Below are 21,502 nucleotides of genomic sequence, written 5' to 3'. Positions count from 1 at the left end.
AGATTTGAGAGCAAGTAAGAAAGTCTGTATCATTTATCTGGGTTGAAGTCAAAGGAGGGCATGGCCCAGAATCTAAGCAAGATGAGATGCCAGACAGATAATAATAACCAGAACTTGAGGCCCAGACACAAAGTGAGCAGGAGGAAACTTGTGTGGGTTTGGGTTTGAAGGTTTTATGTAATAGTTATGGTGCTTAAAGTCTGTGGTGAACCTCACCTCTACTCAGAAATTGTCAACTGCAACTGGGAAAGCCTGACAATAATTTGGAGGTCCAGAGGTTGGTGTCTCCTTTTGTTCTGTGGCTAATCTTTCCCTTCTGTATTCTTTAGAAAGATACACCCTGTATGAATCACCTTAAGATTAAATTCCAGCCATTTATCCCACCTCTAATTATGCCTTTCCTTTATCATCCAATGAGCTATACAATTGCTTTCTAAATGAATATCTTAGTATTTACATTAGCTTAATTACGTATTTGATTTATCTACTGATATAGGGTTCAAAATAACATCAAAACTAAAAATGACTTGATGAATAACAAGATTTAACATTTTAGTTGCCCTTTAAAAAAACTACATCAGTGAGAATGTAAAATCAAAATTTCTTTGTCTCTGAAAGGCTTTTAAGAATTCTCCATTCTAGGGAGGGCAGGGGAAGGGGGGAACAATGAGAACCAAGAGGGATTATATAAAGGTGCAAATTTCCAATGGTGAATGTTATTATATTGTATACCTAAAATGCACCAATAAAATTAATCTTTTTGCTTAAATTCTTTTACTGGAAATTTTAGGTATACAATACGTTTACATTTATCATTGGGTGCTTGTACCTGTACATGATGTATCTTGGTTCTTATTTTTCCCCATTACCTGTGCACCCCTCACCCTTCCCTATTTATATAGACTTTGTTTCCATTTTTTCTTTTCTCATAATTTTTCCTTCTTACTTTCTTTCCCTCCTTTCCTTTCCCCTTCCCCTCCCACTTCCCCTACCCCTTTGGACCTTTTCTCCCTATTTCAAATTATCAATTATTCATTTGCATAAAATTAATTTTTTAAAAAGAATTCTCCATTCTACATGATTTTGTATATATCTAATATTTAATTTGTTTCATTTGCATTTGCTTTTATTTTAGGAGTTCTAGCAACTGGCAACTCCTGCAAAACAATGGCATTTAGCCACTGATCCACGTGGTTTAGATATCATTTAACTTAAATGATGCTGCTTTGAGGCAATTCAAAATAGACTCAGATTCAAAGATCACAAATAACCCCAGTGTGAAACTGGCTGTCAGATTGACTTGACCTAGCTCGACAGGACTGTACCTGATATACAGTAGTCCCCTTCCACCCTTCTCCATGGTTTCACTTTCCACAATTTTACTTACCCACAGTCAACTACAGACTGAAAATTAAATGGAAAATTGCAGAAATAAATAATTCATTAGTTTTAAATCACATATCATTCTGAATAATGTTATCAAATCTCCCCTTTGTCCACTGCATCCATACATACACACTACCTGCCTTTAGTTATTTAGTAGCTGTTACAGTTGTCTCATCAGCTATTGTGGTATCAATGCTCGTGTTCAAGTAACCTTATTGAACTTAATTGTACCTAATAATTGTACTTAATAATAGCCTCAGCGTACAAGAGTAGTGATGCTAGCAATTCCAGCTTGCCAAAGAGAAGCTATAAAGTGCTTCCTTTAAATGAAAAAAGTGAAAGTTCTTGATTTAACAGGGAAAAAATCATATCTTGAAGATTCCTGAGATCTATAGTAAATTAGTTATAAATCTCTTACTGTACCTAATGTATAAGTTAAACATTATCACAGGTATGTAAAGTAATATACATGGGGTTCAGTACTATCCACAGTCCCAGGCATTCATCAGGAGTATTGGAACATATCCCCATAAATAAAGGACACTACCATATTTGAATAAGTATCCTTGATAAAGGTGAGCATCAATCTTGGCCACTGTGAAAGCTGCCACCTTGTAACTTCTATGTCCCATACAGGAGCAAGTGGCTTTCACAGTCAGCCAGATACTCAAATAATGGGAGTTACAGAAAGCTGCAGATCAAAATTTCCTTCAATAAATCAGTGTTTCTTCCATTTCTGATGCAAAATCTGGTCTGAATCTGTCCCTCTCTACCAACATTTTCCTGACTGAAGCAGGAAGTAATCAGTTCACACCAATATTCTGAAATGATCCTGTTCTTTCCCCTTCTCTGCAGCCTCAGGTAGTATGTGGTCTGGGTCCCAAGCTTCATTTGGCCTTCCCCTGATAATTTGCCATCTCACAAAAATGATTCAATAGATCTCCAGCTTAGAGTGTTCAGAATCTACTCCCTCCACTAAGCCAAGGCCAAATTACAGGCTCTGTTATATTCAGCACTTCACTCCCAGGTACCAAGTGGTGTCACTGAAGAATGTTTAAGCTTTGAGGAATAGGAAACACTGTTACAGTGGGTTACATGTAATATATCTGGTGCTTAAGGACTAAGGTGTATAAGTGTATTTGATTCATGCAATAAAAAGTCTGCTGGTAGATGGTCCAGGTCTGCTACAGCAGCTTCATGCTGTCAACAAGAATCCAGAATCCTGCTGTGTGTTGTTCTGCCTTCCATATGATGTTCTACTTCATGGCCACTAAACTGGTACTGATGTGAGATTCAAGGCCTATCTTTCAATGTAGGACTTGGGTAACATTTGGTAAGGTCACAATATAATAATAATTAGGGTTAGTGAACGAGGAAAGATGAGAATTTTGATGTAAAGAGTTCAAAGTCTCTTAGGGTGCAAACTGTGTGATGATTCTATTAAAGATTTACATACCCCGCACCTGCCCCACAAGCTCAAGGTCCTGAGTTCAATCCCTGGTACCAAAAAAAAAAAAAAAAAATTTACATACCATCCAGCTAATCCCTGAAATGAATAGTAAAATTATCTGCAATCTTCCTAGAAAAGAGTTTCTGGAAATAGTATATTGATGTGTACAGTAAGCTAGGGATTGGGGATTCTCCCAATGTATCCAGCATGTTTTTCTTCATCCAAATCAAGACAGAGAAGGGCCAAAGTCATTCTGCTGGGGAGATATTACTTGGGAAGGTAACCCCACCACAAAAGACACTTGCATCTCACTGACCACATCTGTGCCTTGTAACTATCATGGAAAGCTAAGAAATCACGTATCTTGCTTTCTAACTATGTAGTAGAAGATTTAATCATGTAGGTGAAAAAAACAGAAGGAAATCACCAGCTTTTATAACTAGAAGGTACTCTTAGCACTATTGTCCAAAGGATAGCTGTGACCAGGACGCAGTTCAGGATTCTACTCAACAATGGTCTAATTCACCGCAGTCAATCTCAGCCTCTCCCACTCTCTAACAGGTCCCTTCTGCTCATGGCTCCCACCACAGGGGATGAGCTGCTCCTCTGAACTGGCCCCTGGGTGCTTCCTTACAAAGCTTTATTTCCATCCAATTTGCCGGTAAATATATAATTTGACCCTGGGATCTTCAAAGGTGCTGTCTCTTGTAGCCTCTTTATCAGCTCAAGGATGAAATATACATCTTGGTGCCAGGATCCAACACAACCCTTTTGAGGTTCAAGTTATATTTTTTCACAGTTTCCTTTTAATTACAGGTGATTCTCTTCTTAAAGGAAGACTTTTATTTTAGCTTTCACACTCCTGTCTTATACAAGGTATTGTTACAATATAGTTTCCATGATTGATAAATATGAAACCAAATTCTTTAATGAAATGAAAACAATGTATCTATATCCTCTATTAAAAGTACACTTATGGGTCAGGGATTTAACTCAGTGGTTCCACCACCTGCCTCGTAGTTCAAGGTCCCAAGTTCAATCCCTGGTACCAAAAAAAAAAAGCACAATTATAATCTTCTTAGACCACACAAAACAAAATTACATGCTACTCATAAATGTCTATATAAGAATATAAGAGTATCAGAAAACAAACAGGAATCATTCATATCTAATTCACAATGTAGTCACCTCTAGAGATGTTGGAAAGGGAAGGATACCAAGAATGAGGTATGATATGCTATTGCATATCTGGTTTATTCTCTTATTGAAAAAAAAGATGAATCAAATGTTACAAAATATTATGGCCTCAATATGCATCCATTTAGCTATAAATGTCTGTAGAGAAATAAATAGAACACATGTGTGTAAATACCGAATAGTTTCTCTAGTGTGAGAAACTGAAAATGTAAATAAGGATTAAAACAAATAATTGATAATTCGAAATAGGAAGAAAAGATCCAAAGGGGTAGGGGAAGTGGGAGGGAAAGGGGAAAGGAAAGAAGAGAAAGGAAAAATTATGAGAAAAGAAAAAAATGGAACCAAAGCCTATGTAAACAGGGAAGGGTGGAGGGGGTGAAGGGTGCACAGGTAATGGGGAAAAAATAAGAACCAAGATACATCATATACAGGTACAAGCACCCAATGATAAATGTAAATGTATTGTATACCTCAAATGTACCAATAAAAGAATTTAAGCCAAAAACAAATGTTATAAAATATTGACAAATTAAAATTCTTGGTGGTAAAAGAATGAATGTTTTTATATTATTATTGGTTTTAATCTTCATTTTGTAATTTCTCAAAATTAAAAAATACCAAATCCAGAGATCAAAACAATAAACCTTATTTTGTTCAAAATCAAACTTAAGGAGAAATTAACAATAAAATCCACACCGATACGAATTAGTCAAGATCTGGCAGATTTCTTTTCAATCTCCTCCTTCCCCCCTAATGTTTGGCCTGTAATTTCTGGCCCCTCTGGTGTTGGTGGAAGGGGACACAGTACAGTTATTACTTGTTCTGCATCCTTCTGAGCTGTTCTGTGCTGGCTGAACTTGGCTGTCTGCAGTGAGCATCCATCTTTATGAATCTGTTTGTGACCTGTTATCAATAAGGATTGCTCATGCACAGCTCCCTCTACATGAGCATTCCAGCTCAGTGTTCATCTTCCTCTCACAGCCCACAGACACCTGGTAGCAGTTTTGGGTTGTATTCTCTAATCACCCCTTCATGCAGCCCTCTGAAGCAGGAATTGTGCAGCTACCTATCTGCTCTCACCCAGGCCCACCGCTGGGCCATACACAGCGCATATGCACTCAAGTGTCTTCTCTCTGAGAGCAAGTAGCCAGCCCTCTTGCACCTCTGGGTTTCCAGGGAGGAGTCAGTCTCTCGTCCAGCCAGCTCTTAGCACACTGTACAGCTATCAAGCTGCCTGAGGCCCCTCTCAGTGGCCTAAGAAGAAGAGCAGACATGCCATGCTCCCTCTTGGGGAGATGATGGTGTTGGTGGGCAGGAGTAACTGCACGTCAAAAGCTCTCAAAGCCTTCATCTCTGGTCTTCCTGTGAGGCCAGCAAGCTGAGGAGCACTACCACTCCATGGCTGGATAAGAGAAGGGGTCTGGCCAGGATGACATGGACATGGGAGAGATGGCCATAGTTTCACAGTAGAATGAGTAGCAGACAGAGAATGCTTCAGGTTGTCTAAAGATGAAGGCCTACGGTCTCCCCAAGTTTCCAAGGAAGAGCTACAGATTGTCCATGTCATGGAAGTACCAAGGCTCATTCTCCTTCACTGCCTTCCAGGAAAACTGGTTTCATCTATGAGGTCAGGAAATGACTTTCTACATTGTAATCCCTAGAACCTATAAATACGTTACTCTGCATGGCCAAAGGGACTTTGCATGTGTGATTAAAGTTAAGCCTTTTGAGATGGGAGATTATCCTGGATTATTCAGGGAAGTCCAATATAAATGACCAGAGTCCTCATAAATGACAAAGGAAAGCAAACGGATCTGAGTGATGTAGAATGAAAGACTCAAGCCAGGCACATTAAACACATTTGAAAATGGAAGAAGAGATGACAAGGAATGCAGGTGACCTCCAGAAGATGGGAAGGCAAGGAAATTGATCATCTTCTAAATCTTCCAGAAGAAATGCAACCTGCTGACATCTTGATTTTAGCCCAATGAAACCCACTTTGAACTGACGTCCAGAACCTTAAGATAACTTACTGTTCTCTTTTAAACCATTAAATTGGTGGTAATTCATTACATCAGCAATAAGAATGAATATGCCCAATATCCTTCCAGTAAGCTCCTTTCACTTTTAGTATACTTTTACTTAAGTAAGCCAGGAAAAATTATTATTGCTTGTAACTGAAGAGCTAAAGCTAGTAGATAACTAATTTCCAAGCCTCCTTCTGCACTGTGTTTACAGGTCCCGGATTTTTGGTTCTGCCACCATACAGATTCTCTGCTTGATGATAGGAATCTGCTCCTGTTGACAGGCCTCTGTGACTGGCTGCTTACCTGGTCTCCTGGTTGTCACCTGACCCAGATACCTTCTCCTTGTGCCTCCCCCATGTCAAATCACCCTGATCCTTATTTGGAACCCACACACCGTTTTCCACTTGACTAGATGGTGACTTACTATTGTTTTTCTTCCTTGTACACTATATCTTGGAGACAGACTCAGACACTTCTGGGTATGTGTGCTTCAGAGCTAGTTCCCATAGTGTTGGCCAAATACCAGCTGGAAATAGCAAATTCTGGAGCAAATTGTGTCCCTCCTGCTCTTTCCTGCTGCACATATCAGACGGGACTTGCCAAATCACGCAGTGTGACACACCTCATTGGTGTCTGATGGTACAGTGGAATGGAACATAGGCTGGGCACGTGCGAATCCAAATGTTTATTTCATCTAAGAATACCATAAGAAACCCTCCTTGAGAAATGCTCCTTGTCATAAGCTAAAATCATGGAACATTAACATATGAATAAGAAAGGAGATGCATAGGCCCAGAAGTTAATAAGCAGGTTTCTTGGGACTAGTATGAGTTAGAGAGAAAGCAGAGGAAGGTATCTGATGGGGGCAGCTTCTTTTTTATTTTTTATTCATTAATTTTATTGTTACATTTTAGGTATAAAATATACTGGCATTCATTATGGGAAATTTGTATCTTGACCTAGTACATCTTGATTCTCATTTTTACCCATTCCACTGCTCTCCCTTCAACACCTCCCACCACTCCCTATTTACAAAGACTTTGTTTCCATTTTTTCCTTTTCTCATAATTTTTCCTTTCCCTTCTTTCCTTTCCTCTGCCCCTCCCACTTCCATATCCCCTTTGGTCCTTTTCTTCCTATTTCACATTATCTATTATACATTTTGATCCTTATTTACACTTTCTTAATCAGTGCCCCTCATTGACTCATTTCAGGTTTGCAAACTTTCTCAAATAAAGACTTAATGTGTTTCTTTTTACCAACTTTATCTGTCACTCCAATAGGTTCAGCAGAACTGCAGGAGGTACAGATGAACCAGCTGAGGTGGGCAGCCGACTCCAAGGTGTGCAAGGAGCCCACCTTGGAATTATAAAAGATGAAGGGCTTGCGTGCTGCCTCCTTCTCATCAGCTAATTTCACAAGTTTCTTCTTCTGTGAGAGAAGAGAGGTTGGTTAGATAGCACAGGCTTTGATGGGAGAAAACCTGACACACATGCTCCTGCTCTAGGCCTTTTCCCCAGAGAGAGAGAGGGAAGAAATGAAAGGTGGATGGCCGTTGGGGAACCTGTAGTGTCAGTCTTAGTGGCATTTTAAAGGTGATCGGTAAGCATGCCTTCTCATCCACATTCCTCTCTCCCCAGAATTAAATTGAGGAGTCAGATGGACACCAAAATAGCAGCTCTAAATATATGGATTAAAGAACATGGCTCAGATCCGCAGCTAAAATTGAGCTTCCTAAAATGTCTTCCCTGAAGTGAAAAGATGCCCCATCCAAGATTAAGTTGACAGAGCAGGCACACTGCCTTCATCCTCCGCCCCCCCCCACAGCTGCCTCATGTCTTCCAATCTGATACTAGGGGTCCTGACTCCAGTGTGTCACATGGACAGCCAGAGCAGGAGAACACAGTCCAGTCATGGCAGGTGAGTCAGAAGAGGAGCAAAACCTGCTTACACGCACTCAGCTCCTCCTCCTAGATCCCATTGTATGGAGTCCCTGCTCTGTCCCTAGAAGCAGCACAGACCCCCACAGAAGAGCAGGAAATTCTTCAGCCCAGTACAGTTTCAGGTGGCTAAAGGTACCAAGGATACTGAGCTGGACTCTGGGCTACGGAATATGGAGCTGGAGTGCTCACCTTCAGGTGAAGAGATGGCTGGCTTTTCCCTTTGTCCTTGTCACAACAGAGACAGAACTCTCCTTTAGAGACAGCCAAGAGAATTGGATCTCCTTTCCCCACAGTGGTTGATTTCAAATGTGAGGGTAATGCAAAGAAGGTCTCTGGGAAAAGACAGAAAAATGGTCAGTGCTCTGAGCAGGGAGAAGCCCTCCTGTCTACTGAGGTCTCAGGCCTGGCACATGTCCCTGATTCCCTTGTTTCTGGGTACAAAGTCCCCTTCTGATGCTGGTCTGACTCTCCTTTTCCACAGACTAAGTGTTTGGCTCCTTCTTTCTTCCAGCCCTTTAGAAAGGCTGCCCTCAGATCTGCTCATTGTGACAGACTCCATCAGATTCCTAAGGTCCCTGGGACTTCTCTTCACTGCCACCACCTGCTGCCTGGGGATGGGGTAGAGCAGAGAGCTGAGCCCACATCCAAGGAGGTCTTACCCTGGCTGGTTGGAGACCAAAAACACAGCCAAGGCTGAGAGTCACCTGAAAGTATGTAGCTTTTCTTTGGAACTGCTAAGAGGGTCCCACAGTCCAGGACCACTACATTCTGATCTCCATCACGAATGCTGAATCTCTGTGGCTCCTAGACCTTCACTTTTGAACCTAGAAGAATACAACCAGATATCAACATATCACATTGAATGGAAGCCTCAGCCTTTCTTATCCACATCTGAGGTTCCAGCCCTAGCTATTCACCCCACCTGTAGCCTCAGACATCATGGCTACAGAACTCTTCTCCCACCCCCAGGCTTTCTGCCTTGTTTGGAACAAATAAATTAGCTCTGGATATAAGCACAGAGTCCAGATTTTGACAGATTAGTTCAAATTCAAGTTTTATCAATTGCTGGTTTGAGACCTAAATTAAGTTCACTGGACCTTTGAGTTATAATTGGCCTGACATATGAACAACTTAAATTCATATGAACAATTCTGGGTTACAACCAGAATTTTAGTTTTTACTTATGAACAAAGTCTTGAGTTACGACCTGAATGCCAGCTTCTTGTGCTTCCAGATGGTCTCAGATACAGATTTAACCCTTAAAGAGTTCTGGAAGGAACATTACAACATCCTTTCCTGTGTGGGGTTAATTGAGAAATCCTGGGCCAATGTCTCTCTAAGGACACTGAGATCTGCCTGAAAGAAAGTGTGGCCTAAAATTATGCAAGAGAGAGACTTTGCAGACTGTGTAGATGAGTCTGGCCAACTTGAGTTACAACTAACCCTTGTGAACTTATTGAGTTCGTAAGTCAAGGGCCCACTGTCATTGAATATCTCCAAACCTCAGTGTCCTCAACTATGAAATGGTAATATTAAAATTGCCTGTCTAAAAAGACATTGCAAAAATAAATAAATAAAAAATAAAAAGACATTGCAAAGATGTAAATTCTTACTCAATTTAAACCTGAGCTTTAAAAAAAGTGTCTGAGCTATACATAGGCACTGGAACATGGAAATTATTGTTCTTCTTAACCCTCTTTCCTTCACCCTCTGACTGAAGGCATCATGCCATTATCAATGCCTGTGGTGGGACAAATTCTTAGTTTAGGCCAAGATAGACATAACAGGAGAGTAGGGAATGGGAAACTGAGTGAGGAGAAACTCAAGTGCCCAGCATGGTGTGAGACTGACCAGACACTGCACAATCTCCTTCAAAAAGCCACAGGGATTACACCTGGCCTTGGAGGAATTTCTGTAACCAGACAGAACCAGTCACAACAATGATCAGCAGGTTTCCCAAGGTGTAAGCTCCCAAGCAGAAGCCCCTCCCCCCGTTGCTGGTTCAAGACTATCAGGCATAAGTGGCTGAAAATGTTAAATATGATAACATAGTACCCCCCACCCACCACACTCTATGATCTATAACATCAGTATGTGTGATGGGCAGTTATAAGGTAGAGAGTCATTCTCTGAGCTCATTCTCCTCTTAGGCATGGGCACAAGATCTCCACCTGGTTTCTCAGTGGAATATTCTGATCTCTTCCTGCTCTCCTGCCACACCAGCTCTCTTGCCCTCTTTGCATTGCATGGTGTCCTCTCTGTCTGCTGCAGCAATCAGTGCTGATCAGTCACCCCTGCTTGCAAGGATTGGTGTCCGTGGTTCATCACCCTATAGCGCTGGAGCCTCTGGGGACAGGTTCCTGTCTAACATGCTTCTCATCTTCCACTGGCCCAAGCAGTGCCCTAAGTATCTGACACTCAGTGTTCGTGGAAGGGATGGCTGATCCCAGGTGAGATTCTAAGAAGCTCCACAATGATTTGGAGTCAGAGGCAATCCTTGGTTCTTAGCCCTGGATTATCTGAGAATCTGTTTGGAAGATACCTGAGCCCCATTCCCAGACAGGCTGAGACCACAAAGCAGGTGCAGTTTGTGAGCCATTGAGCCACAGTGACTGTGAGCCTTTTAGTTTTTCACCCTTGCTGTGCACTGATCACCTGCAGATCATGGTTCAGTAGGTCTGGCTGGTGCTAATCCTTCTAATCAGCTCCAGCTACTGATGCTACTAGTCTCAGAACAACTTTGAGCATGGCCAAAGACATTGGCTGTCAACCTTGGATGTCCACTGGACATCCCCAGGTGGGCAACATTTTATTACCATGGACCCCACAGTCTTGGTCTAGAGTGAAACCTAGACATAGTATTATTCAAAAGTTGCATTTCTAGCATCAATCTTGTACATTTGTATCTCTTAAACATTAAGTATTTCTTAAATTTGTGCCTTCTTTCACCTTGTTTCTCTCCTATTATTATAGACAACTAAGTTAGTTAGAAATATTATAGGCAATCAGATAGGGCTGAGCCCTGGAGTCAGAGCAAAAGATGAAAACACATTACCTCTGTGGCCAGAGGCGCATCTGTTGGAGGCCAGGCCTCAAGATAAAGACAAAACTACCAGGCTACATATTTCCCCATGGGATAAGTGGGAACACCTGGTCCAATAAAGTCTAGATAGACCCCACCAGGGTCACCAAGACCTCCTGATCCATCCTTTCCTGAAAAAGTTCTTTGCTCTTTCCATGTACACTTGCTACATGACTTCCTTCCCTATTGGATCAATATTATCTAAACTGTTATACATGTAATCTCATTAGTTGATCATAATTTTGTCCCACATTGTACTCACCTTGTGATTTTGCTCTATAAAACTTCCCCTGTAAAGTGAGGTCCATGACTACTCATTTGGGTCCCCTCCTGCCTCTCAGGAGCTTAAATATCCTGCTCTCAATAAATATTTCCTATTCTTAACCTCCATTGTTCCTTAGAATTCATTCTTTGATTTTGGGGAACACAAACCTGGCCTATCTGACATCTACCAGGTTGGGACTTATATTATTTCCCTTATATCATTTGGAGGTCCTATATCACTACCATGCTGATTTTGGCCCTCATCATCACAGGCTAGTGCAGTGTCCTCTAAACTGGTATTCTCACTCATCATCTCTTACCCTAGCCCATTCTTCAAACTTCCTTCTGAAGGCCACTATAGAGGCAGAAGTGGTTTTAAAGACACTGGTAATTATTATCTCAGTCTTTTTTGTACATCACAATAGCCTGAAAGGTTTGTTAAAATACAGACCCTTGAGTCTCAACCCCAGAGTCTGTGATGCAGGAGGTCTGGGTTGGGGCTTGAAATTTTTCATTTCAACAAATTTCTAGGAAGTGTTGCTGCTGGTAGTCTGAGAGCCACACTTTGAGAGCCTTTGCTTGTCGGACTAGGACCAAAGACAGACTTGTGAGGTTAGTTCCAGCCAAGTGGAGTACAATGCAGCTCAGGAGCGTTTTATAACTGCACCAAGACCATAAACAACAAAAACAGCTACAGCAGCAATCATAGCAGCACCAGAACCAAAGTACCCAACAGTAGAGCAATAGCAGCAGCCTGCCTTCTTGATGACAGGGAAAGAGATGAGGCCCTTCCACATCCTTCTAACAATGAGGCCCTTCCCTATCCTTCTAACAACAAGAGGTGGATTCTGCTGACAGCCCTCACACCTCTTCCCTTTTTTCTCCCTCACTGCCCCCTGGAGGCGGGGTCTGGGCAAGTACCCCAACATCTTCCTGCCACCTATGTGGTTGCCTGGGCAGTTGGCCCCTAGGCTGTACTAGCTCCTGATCCCCTGACAGTGTCAACATCCCTCCCTTACTCTGGGAATCTCTGGGCACTTCTGAGGAGCAATGGAGGAATACACCTGGCAGGGCGAAGAACAGGGAGGAACTGTGATTCTATTCCTGAAATCCCCAAACCCCATGAGCCACAGTCAACACTACCATCCCTCCTGGAGACTCCTCCTAAGCAGCCACAGTCACAATCTCAGCCCTGCCCTTCTTGAGAAAATGGAGAAGCTGTCAAATAAGCACCCACTTCTCCCAAAGTTTACCTGTGGGGAGTCCTAGACACCCTACAGCTCCTCTATGCTTCGGCTATAGCAGGCTTGAAACATAAAACCATCCCAGAGGACTTCACCCTGCAACTTTCAGATTACCCACCCTTCCACTACTCTGCAAGAGTCCAAATAGATCTGAGAAACTCAGAAAACTGCACATATATGGCTTGGACCTCCTCTGTATAAGCAGCGCTCTCTCACACTCTGTGGACTACCCTGCTGTGCTGCAGAACAGGCTCCAAGAATCATAATTCTTATCTCCAGTAGAGTAGGGTGAAGGGATTTCTCTAAAAGATCTGGTAACACTGGAGCTATTAGCCTGGAGAGCTCCCAAAAGTGCAAAAGCAGCAAAGAGCCAAGAGCAGCAGAGAATGATGGAGACCAACAGAGCCTGGCAGGGATCTACAGACAGCCCCAGAGATGCAGCAGATGCTGATGGAAGAGGCCCAAGAAGTTAACAAGACAGCCATGAGCCTCAGCTGCTGAGCTGATAAGGGTGACAAGGAGTCACCGACATCTATCATACCAGAGCTGTACCACTAAGAGCTGTAAAACTAAGAGATAAGAGGCACTGGCACTCAAAGCCCAGAGATGCTAATGTCCAAGGGACTGCCCTTTACCAATTCATAATTTATATCCAAATGAGAAAAAGAACCCTCACTCCACTGGTGACAGAATCAAGCACCTCATCCCATTTTGGTCCTCAATGCCATTTGAATTATAAGGAAAGTCCCACATTATCCTACAACAGGTCTGGGGCTCAATCCTGACCCTGTCCTGAGCAGAGGGAGATAATGGAGCCTTAACTCTGAGTTGGACAAATAGACGCTAGAATACCTTTAAATGTCAACATCTATCATTTGTTCCACGAGACACCTGGGCCAGGTAATGTCCCCTGTCTTCTTCAGCCTCCATACATGGACAGTGATTATGCTAACAATTTCCTTCTGGGGTCATTGTGAGGAGTACATAGTGAATGTTCTGCCTCCAAGGGCAGCTACAATGTGCATAGTGGTGTGCATATTTCTAGGGCCACCCCTGCTGGCCACACTCCTCTTGTTCATCAGTACTGTGAGGAGGTCAGAGTCTCCAACCTCTTGGCAATGGTCAGACAATGTTCAGAGGGTCAACAGGCTCAAAGCCTCCTTCCCAAGTGTCAGTCACTACATAGGTGCTACATGCCCCTCTCTACAAGGGCTCACTGGGGTTCATTTTCTTATAGACTCTTCTGATGGCATTCACCTTACAAAGAAAAAGCCTCAGCCTCCTTGAGCAACCTTAGATATCAGTTGTGGCTTATATCAAGATGCTCCTCAAGAGCCTCATGTGATCACAGGTGGGGCCCTTGGAAGAAGATTGGACCACAGAGGTGCTACAGCTAACTTGCTGTCTGAGGTGGAGTTTGAGTCAGGTCACTAGAAGGGGGTTAGCCTGGAAGGGTATATCTCCTTTCCTGGCTCCTCTCTTCTTTCTCTATTTCCTGGCTGCCATTACATGAGCAGCCAAGGCCCTTCTACCAGGCAGTTTCTGTGTTTGAACCTACCACACATTGATGGAAACTTCTGAAACATGAGGTAAAATAAAACTTTCCTCCTTCAAGTTGTGAGTGTCAGGTATTTTGTCCCAAGGATGAGAAAACTGACTAAGACAGAGTTAGTAGCACTACTTGACCATGTGGTTCAGAAGCCTTTGGAACTTGTTCACAGGAGGAATCTGGAAAAGTCTGGAGATGCTGGCTAGAGAAGCCCTTGATCCCATAAGCCAAATTTGATGTGCAGTGCTGATAGAGATGCAGACTATAAAAGCCAGGCTTAGGAAGTTTCAGTTAGGAATAAGGACTCCATTGGCAGATGGATTCCAGACATGTGTATTACAATCTGGCAGAAAATTTGTCTACATTTTGCTCATATCCTGAGACTTTGCAGGAGACTGAAATTAAGAATGACAGACTAATTAGTCTGGTGAAGGAAATTTCAAAGCATCCAAGGTTCAGGCTGTATTATGGACACTACTTGTTGCTTTTAGCAAGATTTACACTGGGAAATGGGAATAAAAAGTCCACTTGAAAAGTTTTCAGTTTCCCAAGAAGGGGAGGGCCTGCAAAGTTGGGTGCTTCAAGAGTAAGGTTGCTAGAAATACTAGCATTAAAAGAAGTCAAGTTATTTACATCAGGACAAAAGTAAAGGAAGAGCCCTAAGAAGTCACCAAGACAGCTGCAAGCCTCTGCTGCTGAGGAGCTGATAAAAGATGACAAGAAGTTACCAACAGCTATCACAATAAGAAGGATACCTTGCCTGGATGCAGAAATCATCAAGACCCTTCCTTTTGCAGGATCATGGGTGCAAAACTGTAAAGTTTCCTTTGAAAGAAAGCCCCAGCAAGCCTAGCTCATTTAGGACCAACTAGAAAAGAGTTTTCCAGAGTTCAGCCATTCAGGAATTTAGAGGCCTCTGCAGCCATGATCTAAGGGCACCCAACTACTACTTGAGTTGGCAGCAGACCTTAGCATCTTCCACATGGTTCTGGTTTTACAGGCATGCAGAATGTAAGAGTTGTGGTGTTATGGGGGCTCCAACCCTGATTTTAAAAGAAGGCCTAGGAGGCCAGGCAGTGTGCCTCTATGAGAACAGTGTATGAAGCGCTGAGAATGAAGCTAAAAGTATAGTGGGAACCCCAGGAAGTTGGAGAAGCTAGGTATGTGGAATATCTGCTGAGAAAGGCCACAGACAGTGAGCAAAGCCAGCCCAAGAGAGAGGCCATGATAGCTGCAACTGGCACTGCTATAGAGTTGAGGCCATCTAACCTGTTTAGAGCTCACATCTTTGCCCTGGGTGCTGGAAACGGAATTACAGCATTTAATATTTGCCCTGCTCAGTTTTAGTTTTGCTTTGTTTTGTTCCTTTCTATCCTCCTATTTCTCCCTTTTGCACTGGGAATGCTATTCCTATGCCATTCTGTGTTGGAAATGTTTAACTTTCTTTTTTATTTTTACAGCATGTCACACCTAAGATCTTGCCTGAAGTCTCAGAGGAGACTTTGAACTTGGACTTTTCAGCAGTGCTGGAACTATTAAGATTTTGATGGCTCTTAGAAATGGACTAAAAGCATTTTGCATAAAGAGACGGCACATGGGTCTTTTGGGGGTCAGTGGTGGCATATTGTGGTTTATACCTAGATGTTCCCCAAGAGCCTCATGTGCTTATAGGAGGGCTTTGGGAATAGGATTGAACCATGAGGTACTACAGCTGACTTTCCATTAAAAGTTGGGACTTGGTTAGAGGAGGAAGGTCACTTGGGTGTGATCTGGAAAAGTATAGTTCCCTCCCTGGCTCCTCTTTTATTTCTATGCTTCCTGGCCCTGATATGTGTGAGCAGCATTCCTCTACCCAGACCTTGCCACCTGCCTTGAAGCCAGCCAACTATGGACTATAAATGTGAGCTAAAATAAACCTCTCCTCTTTCAAGTCATGGGTGTTGAGCATTTTGTCCAAGTGATAAGGAAAGTGACTAAGAAGGTGTCCCCAGTCTATGACTCTTGCAGTCTCTAAAAACGCATGGTAACACCATCCCCCATTCCCTCACCCTTCAATCATCTCATCACTTTACCCAGGTACCTTACTTGAGTGCATAGAACTCATGGAAGGTTGGCTTGGGCCTGCCTCCAGGGGACTTCTGGTGGGATCTATAGTCAGAGAGAGGAGGTAAGCACATACAGTTGAGATCTTCAAGGGATTCAACACTACTAGGTGCCACTCAATTCTTTACTTCTTTTGTGTCTGTGCTAAGAAATATAGAGGAGAGAGATGGTAATGACATTAAAAATAACTCCCTGGACACAGATGTTGCAAAACAGAGATAAAATAGCCAGAGATTTAGCCTCTGGTTGATTACATATCTCTCCTTCACCATTAGTGCATTAAATAGCCATGTGATCCAACAGCCTCCTCTCTTGTCCCCCTGGAGTCAACACCCATGTGTCTTCCTTAATGAAGGGCTCAGAAGAAGTTATTTTTCCAACCCAGCCTCAGAAAATCTCTTTCACCATGGGAGTTTTTTTGTCTGCCTGGGCAGATTGGGAGGGAAGAGATCATTAAGATGATGTAAAATCATCCACTTGGTGGGAATGGTCACTTAGCGAGCCTGGGCTCCATGGCAAAACTCCCTTTCCTTTCTAGTATTCCCATTATCTGACTCGCTTACCAGAGAATCTCTGAAGCTCAGTAGTATGCAGGTAAGTGAGAGGAGGTATAGATCCAGGAACAATTTAGCATTATTTTTTGGTCCTGATGTGAGTTTTTTCCCCAAAACTCTTACCTTCTGAGCAGCACTGAGATTCATCTTTTTCCCAGTCTTTGGAATCTATTTCCATCCCTGAGTGCTCCTCCAAAGAAGACATTTTCAGTGTTAATGAAATAATTCAGAAGTGTAAAACCTACATAGACAGGAAAAGAGTCAGTTACAGCCTCCCTAACTCCAGGCTGCCTTATTGGATAGGCCTGGTGCTTATCAGGCAGCAGGCTTGCTCTTTGTTGGGAAATGCTCACTGCATCTAGAAAGGTTTCAAAGGCCAACCACTCTCTTCTTTCACTCTTCCAAAGCAATGTTTTCCATTTTTTTCATTAAGTTTATTGGTACATTTTAGGTATACAATACAGTTAAATTCATCATTGGGATCTTGTACCTTTACATGACATATCTTGGTTCTTATTTTTCCCTATTCTCTTGTCCTCTAAGTTACAATACCGACACACATGGTATGCTATCATTTTTTGAGATCTTGACAACATTCTATAAAAATCAAATGGAATTTTTAAAGTTCAAACTTCATTGCTCTAGTCCTGGGACTGGCAAACTATAGACTACAGGCCACTTTTTTGGCTCACGTTTTTTTGCATTAAAACAAAGTTCTATTGGAACACAGCTGTGTCCTTATTTAAATATTGTCTATGCCTATTTGGGAGCTGTAATAGCAGAGCTAAGCAGTTGAGACAGAGGCCGTCTGGCCAGCAAAGCCTAAAATATTTACTGCCTGAGCCTTTCCATAAAATATGCTGATTCTCTCCCTAGCCCAATCTTTGCCTGAAAAAGGGCAATTTCTTTTACAACATCTTGTCATGAAAAGACAATTTATAGAGTTCCCAGAAGGCTCAACTCCTAATGTTTTAGCTAGTGTTGAGTCATACAATTTGCTTTACTGGAAGGAGTTGGAGAGAGAGAGAGAGCAAGAGAGAGAGAGAGAGAGGGAGGAAGTTTTGTACATCCTCAGTAGACAAAGATCTTTCCCCCAACATCATTAGTACATTAATTCAGATTAACACAGTGAAACAAGAATTGTTATTCCCATTTTAAGATGAAGTGTCCAAAGTTAAATGACTTCCAGGGTCAACCCACCTGCATGTTTGCAAAGATGGGCATTTTGTGCATTAAAGAGACAGAATTTGACAGGGAATCAGAACAAGCTATGTGTGGCTGATCTCCAAAGGCATGAAGATTTAGGTGCTGCTGGGAGACATAATGATACTCACAGGCTAGGAGACCCAGGGAGATCCCTTTGAGCTAAGTATGGAATTTGGCACCTATGTCAAATAAACACAGGTCACTCCCGCAGAATTCCCTAAAGAAATAGTGCACTGGGCAGTCTGAGGTCCCTGTTTTTCCTTAGGAACACTCAAAGTATTGAGTTCCAAAGTCTCTTTTCAAAAACCAGTATTTTTGAGACTGGAATGAGTCTTCTCAGGCTTCAAAGGTGCCAGCAATTATTAAGGCTCCCAAGTTTCGTAAGTCAGTGTCTGCCTGGCCCTCTAGCAATTTCCTGCTTGTTGGAGGAATTCCTTCTGAAAGACACCAGGCTCCTGTGAGGATGAAAATCCAGTGGTGTGGGCAAGTCTCAGAGATAATATTAGGAAATTCAAGAAAGCCACAGAGGAACAAGATTCTAGTGAAAATAAAAGCAAGGCTGTGGTCACACACTGTTCTACTTCCCCATGCATGTCAACTGGCTTCTTAAGCTGGGGTAAGGACCACTCACCTGGACCAGGGATCCCTGTGGCCTATGGTTCTGTTGCAGACTCCTGGAGTTCTGTCTTCTGCCCTTAAAAACCTTGATCTGAAGAAGCCAGACTGATTCTGATTCAGAATAATCAGTTTGGGAGTGGGAATGCATATACCATCATGGCATTCCTCTAGATGATAATAAATACCTTTTAGGTTATCAGACATCATTCATTGCTTATTGTTATCCATGCCAAGGATATAAACAAATTCCTGCAGGGTAGCATCGTTCTGCCAAGCCCTGTGCTACACCCATTCAACACATTTCAAGGCACTGGTAATAGACTTTGTAGCTGTCTATCCAGTACAACAATGAAGATTTTCATTTATGGACAGAAAATGGAAATCTAAGGTAAAATTGCAATATGTATCCAATTCCTATGCTTAACGCTTTTATGGTTTAATGTAACTTTGTCAAATGGTAAAATAATTATCATGTTTTTCTTCAAATTCAAAAGTATTTTCTGGGCTTCAGGGCAATAAGAGCCAGAATATGTTAGTCTGTTTGTCTGGCTGCTTGTTTATTTATTTTGGGGGTCACCTCTTAAATTCTATTGTTTTTTGTTTTGTTTTTGCACTTTCCTATCTTCTGTCTTCCTCATGGGGCAAAGCAGATGGGAGAAGACACCATAACTTGTGGACTGAGATTTTGCATCCCCCTAAGAGTAACAGAAAGATCATACAGCTATCTGAATTTTCATAAAGAGCAAAAGACTATTCTGTTTAATTTGAAGAGGTGTAAGCTACTACTAAAAATAATTTTAAAAGCCTGGCAAAGAAGACATTAGAGAAGATACTGCACAGTAAAACACTAGAAAATATTATATAATATTTTCTAGTATATATATAGAAAACACTAGAAAATATCAGATTTACTCAAAAGAAGTTAGAAAAGACAAAAATTAAAAGAGACAAATGGAAAACAAATGGAAAAATGGTGACTTAAATCCAATCACATTATTTCCATTTTTGTTTATTAACTAAATGTTTACTATACATAATGATTGAATTCATCATGGACCAGCCACATTATTAATGACATTAAATACTTTCATAGTGTCCAAAAACTGGATAAACACAAGGTAACATATTTATACAATGGATGATGCTCAGCAATAAGAGGGAGTAAAGTACCGATAAGCATGATAGCATGGATAAATAGCAAAAACATCATGCTAAGCGAATGAAGCCAGATACAAAAGACTACCTACTTTACAAATTCAGTTGAAAATTCAGAAGAAACAAAGCAATCATTAGTGATGGCAATGAGAACTGTGGTTGGCTGGAACAGGGAGAAATGCCTTAGACCCTGCCACTCATAGAGTTGTCCTCAGGTCAGCGGCATCAATGGCTTTTGGAGCTGATCAGAAAGGCAGAGCCTTAGCACCAGCCAGACCTACTAAATCATAATCTGCAGGTGACTCCGTGCACAGCAAAGGGTAAAAAACTGAAAAGTTCACAGTCACTGTAGCTCAATGGTTCTTTATCAAGCTCCACCTACTCCAAGAACTCAGACTGAAATAGGACCAAGAAAAGCTTCTGAAGAGATTCTGGGATAATCCAGGGCTAAGAACCATGGATCTCCTTTGACCCCCAAATCATTGTAGAGCTACTTAGGATCTCACCTGGGGTCACCCATCCCTTCCATGAACACTGCGTGTCAGATGCTTGGGGCACTGCTTGGGGCAGTGGAAGATGACAAGCATGTCAACAGGAACCTGACCCCAGAGGCTACAGTGCTGTAGGTTGATGAGACAGGGACACCAATTCCTCCAAGCAGGGCTGATTGATCAGGGCAGATGCCCGCAGCAGACAGAGAGAACACTATCCCATAAAGAGACAGCTGGGGAGGTGGCTGGAGAGCTGGTGTGGCAGGAGGATCCTCCCCATTCTCAGGAGAGCAGGAGGACTGTTCACTAAGAAAACAGGCAAAGACCTTATGCCCATGTCTAGGAGGAGACCTGAGAATGACTCTCTACCTTTTAATTGCCTACTATGGATACTGATGTTCTAGCATCTCAGAATGATGTATTATCCATTATCATATTTGAAATTTTCATCACTCATTTCTGAGTCACTTGACCTGGCCTAGGGACTCTTGTCCTCCATCAACCAGTGCCTGATCTCCTCAGTGAGGGACAGGCCCCAGTACAATTATTGTTTGAGCCCATTCTAGGCAAGACTGGCCTGACTGAGTCCCTATGTGGGTACACACACCCTAGGAAACCCTCTAGTTGTTGTTGTCTATGAATAATTTTTGTTATTTTCTCAATGATCTAGGTACCTTGATAAATACTGTTAATTAAATAACCTCAATTCTAAGAGAACTCCTATTTGGTGGGCCCAATTACAATCCTCATTTCATGTATGAGAAACCCAAGGTTTGGAATCATTTAGAAGTTGCTTTTCAGAACCCGGAAGGAAGCTTCCCCACCACCATCCCAAGCTCCTAGAGCAGAGAAGCTGCGCTGGACCCAGCACCCAGAAGGAATCTCCCCTGCCGCCATCCCAAGCTCCTAGGGCAGAGAAGGTGAGCCCCGCGGGCACCAGAAGCACACCTGCCCCCCGTGTAAATGAGAAGACAAGTAAAAAAGCCTCAAAAACAGACTTCTGGATCACCTACAGCAACCCCAAAGGGAAACAAGATGGAACAATCTGATACTCAACCACCTGGACTCTCTGAACTGGCAACAAAAGAGGATCTGGGAAAAATGAAATCAGAAATAATTACTCAGATAACAGCAAAGATTTTTCTCATGGTGCAAGACATGATTAATAAATCTAGAGAGGACACAGATTAAAAAAATAGAGGATCTGAGGAACATGATGGAATCCCAACATAG

General features: G+C 42.2%; 1 protein-coding gene across 1 annotated transcript; it reads right to left on the bottom strand.

The window, feature by feature from the left end:
• Positions 1-2,468: 2,468 nt before the first annotated feature.
• On the bottom strand, positions 2,469-19,668 carry Il37 (interleukin 37). The gene is given in 5 exon segments (XM_004844738.4): positions 2,469-7,491; positions 8,193-8,335; positions 8,708-8,827; positions 16,228-16,290; positions 16,923-19,668. Coding segments are annotated over 5 exon segments (642 nt in total). The 5' UTR covers positions 17,005-19,668; the 3' UTR covers positions 2,469-7,257.
• Between the last annotated feature and the right edge of the window lie 1,834 nt (positions 19,669-21,502).

This window comes from Heterocephalus glaber, unplaced genomic scaffold (assembly GCF_053883595.1).
Source record: "Heterocephalus glaber isolate CG9 unplaced genomic scaffold, H.glaber_assembly_v1.0 deba00000470, whole genome shotgun sequence".
NCBI classification, from domain to species: Eukaryota; Metazoa; Chordata; class Mammalia; order Rodentia; family Bathyergidae; genus Heterocephalus; species Heterocephalus glaber.
Note: the sequence above shows the minus strand (reverse complement) of the source record. Positions and strands in the feature narration are given on the sequence as shown.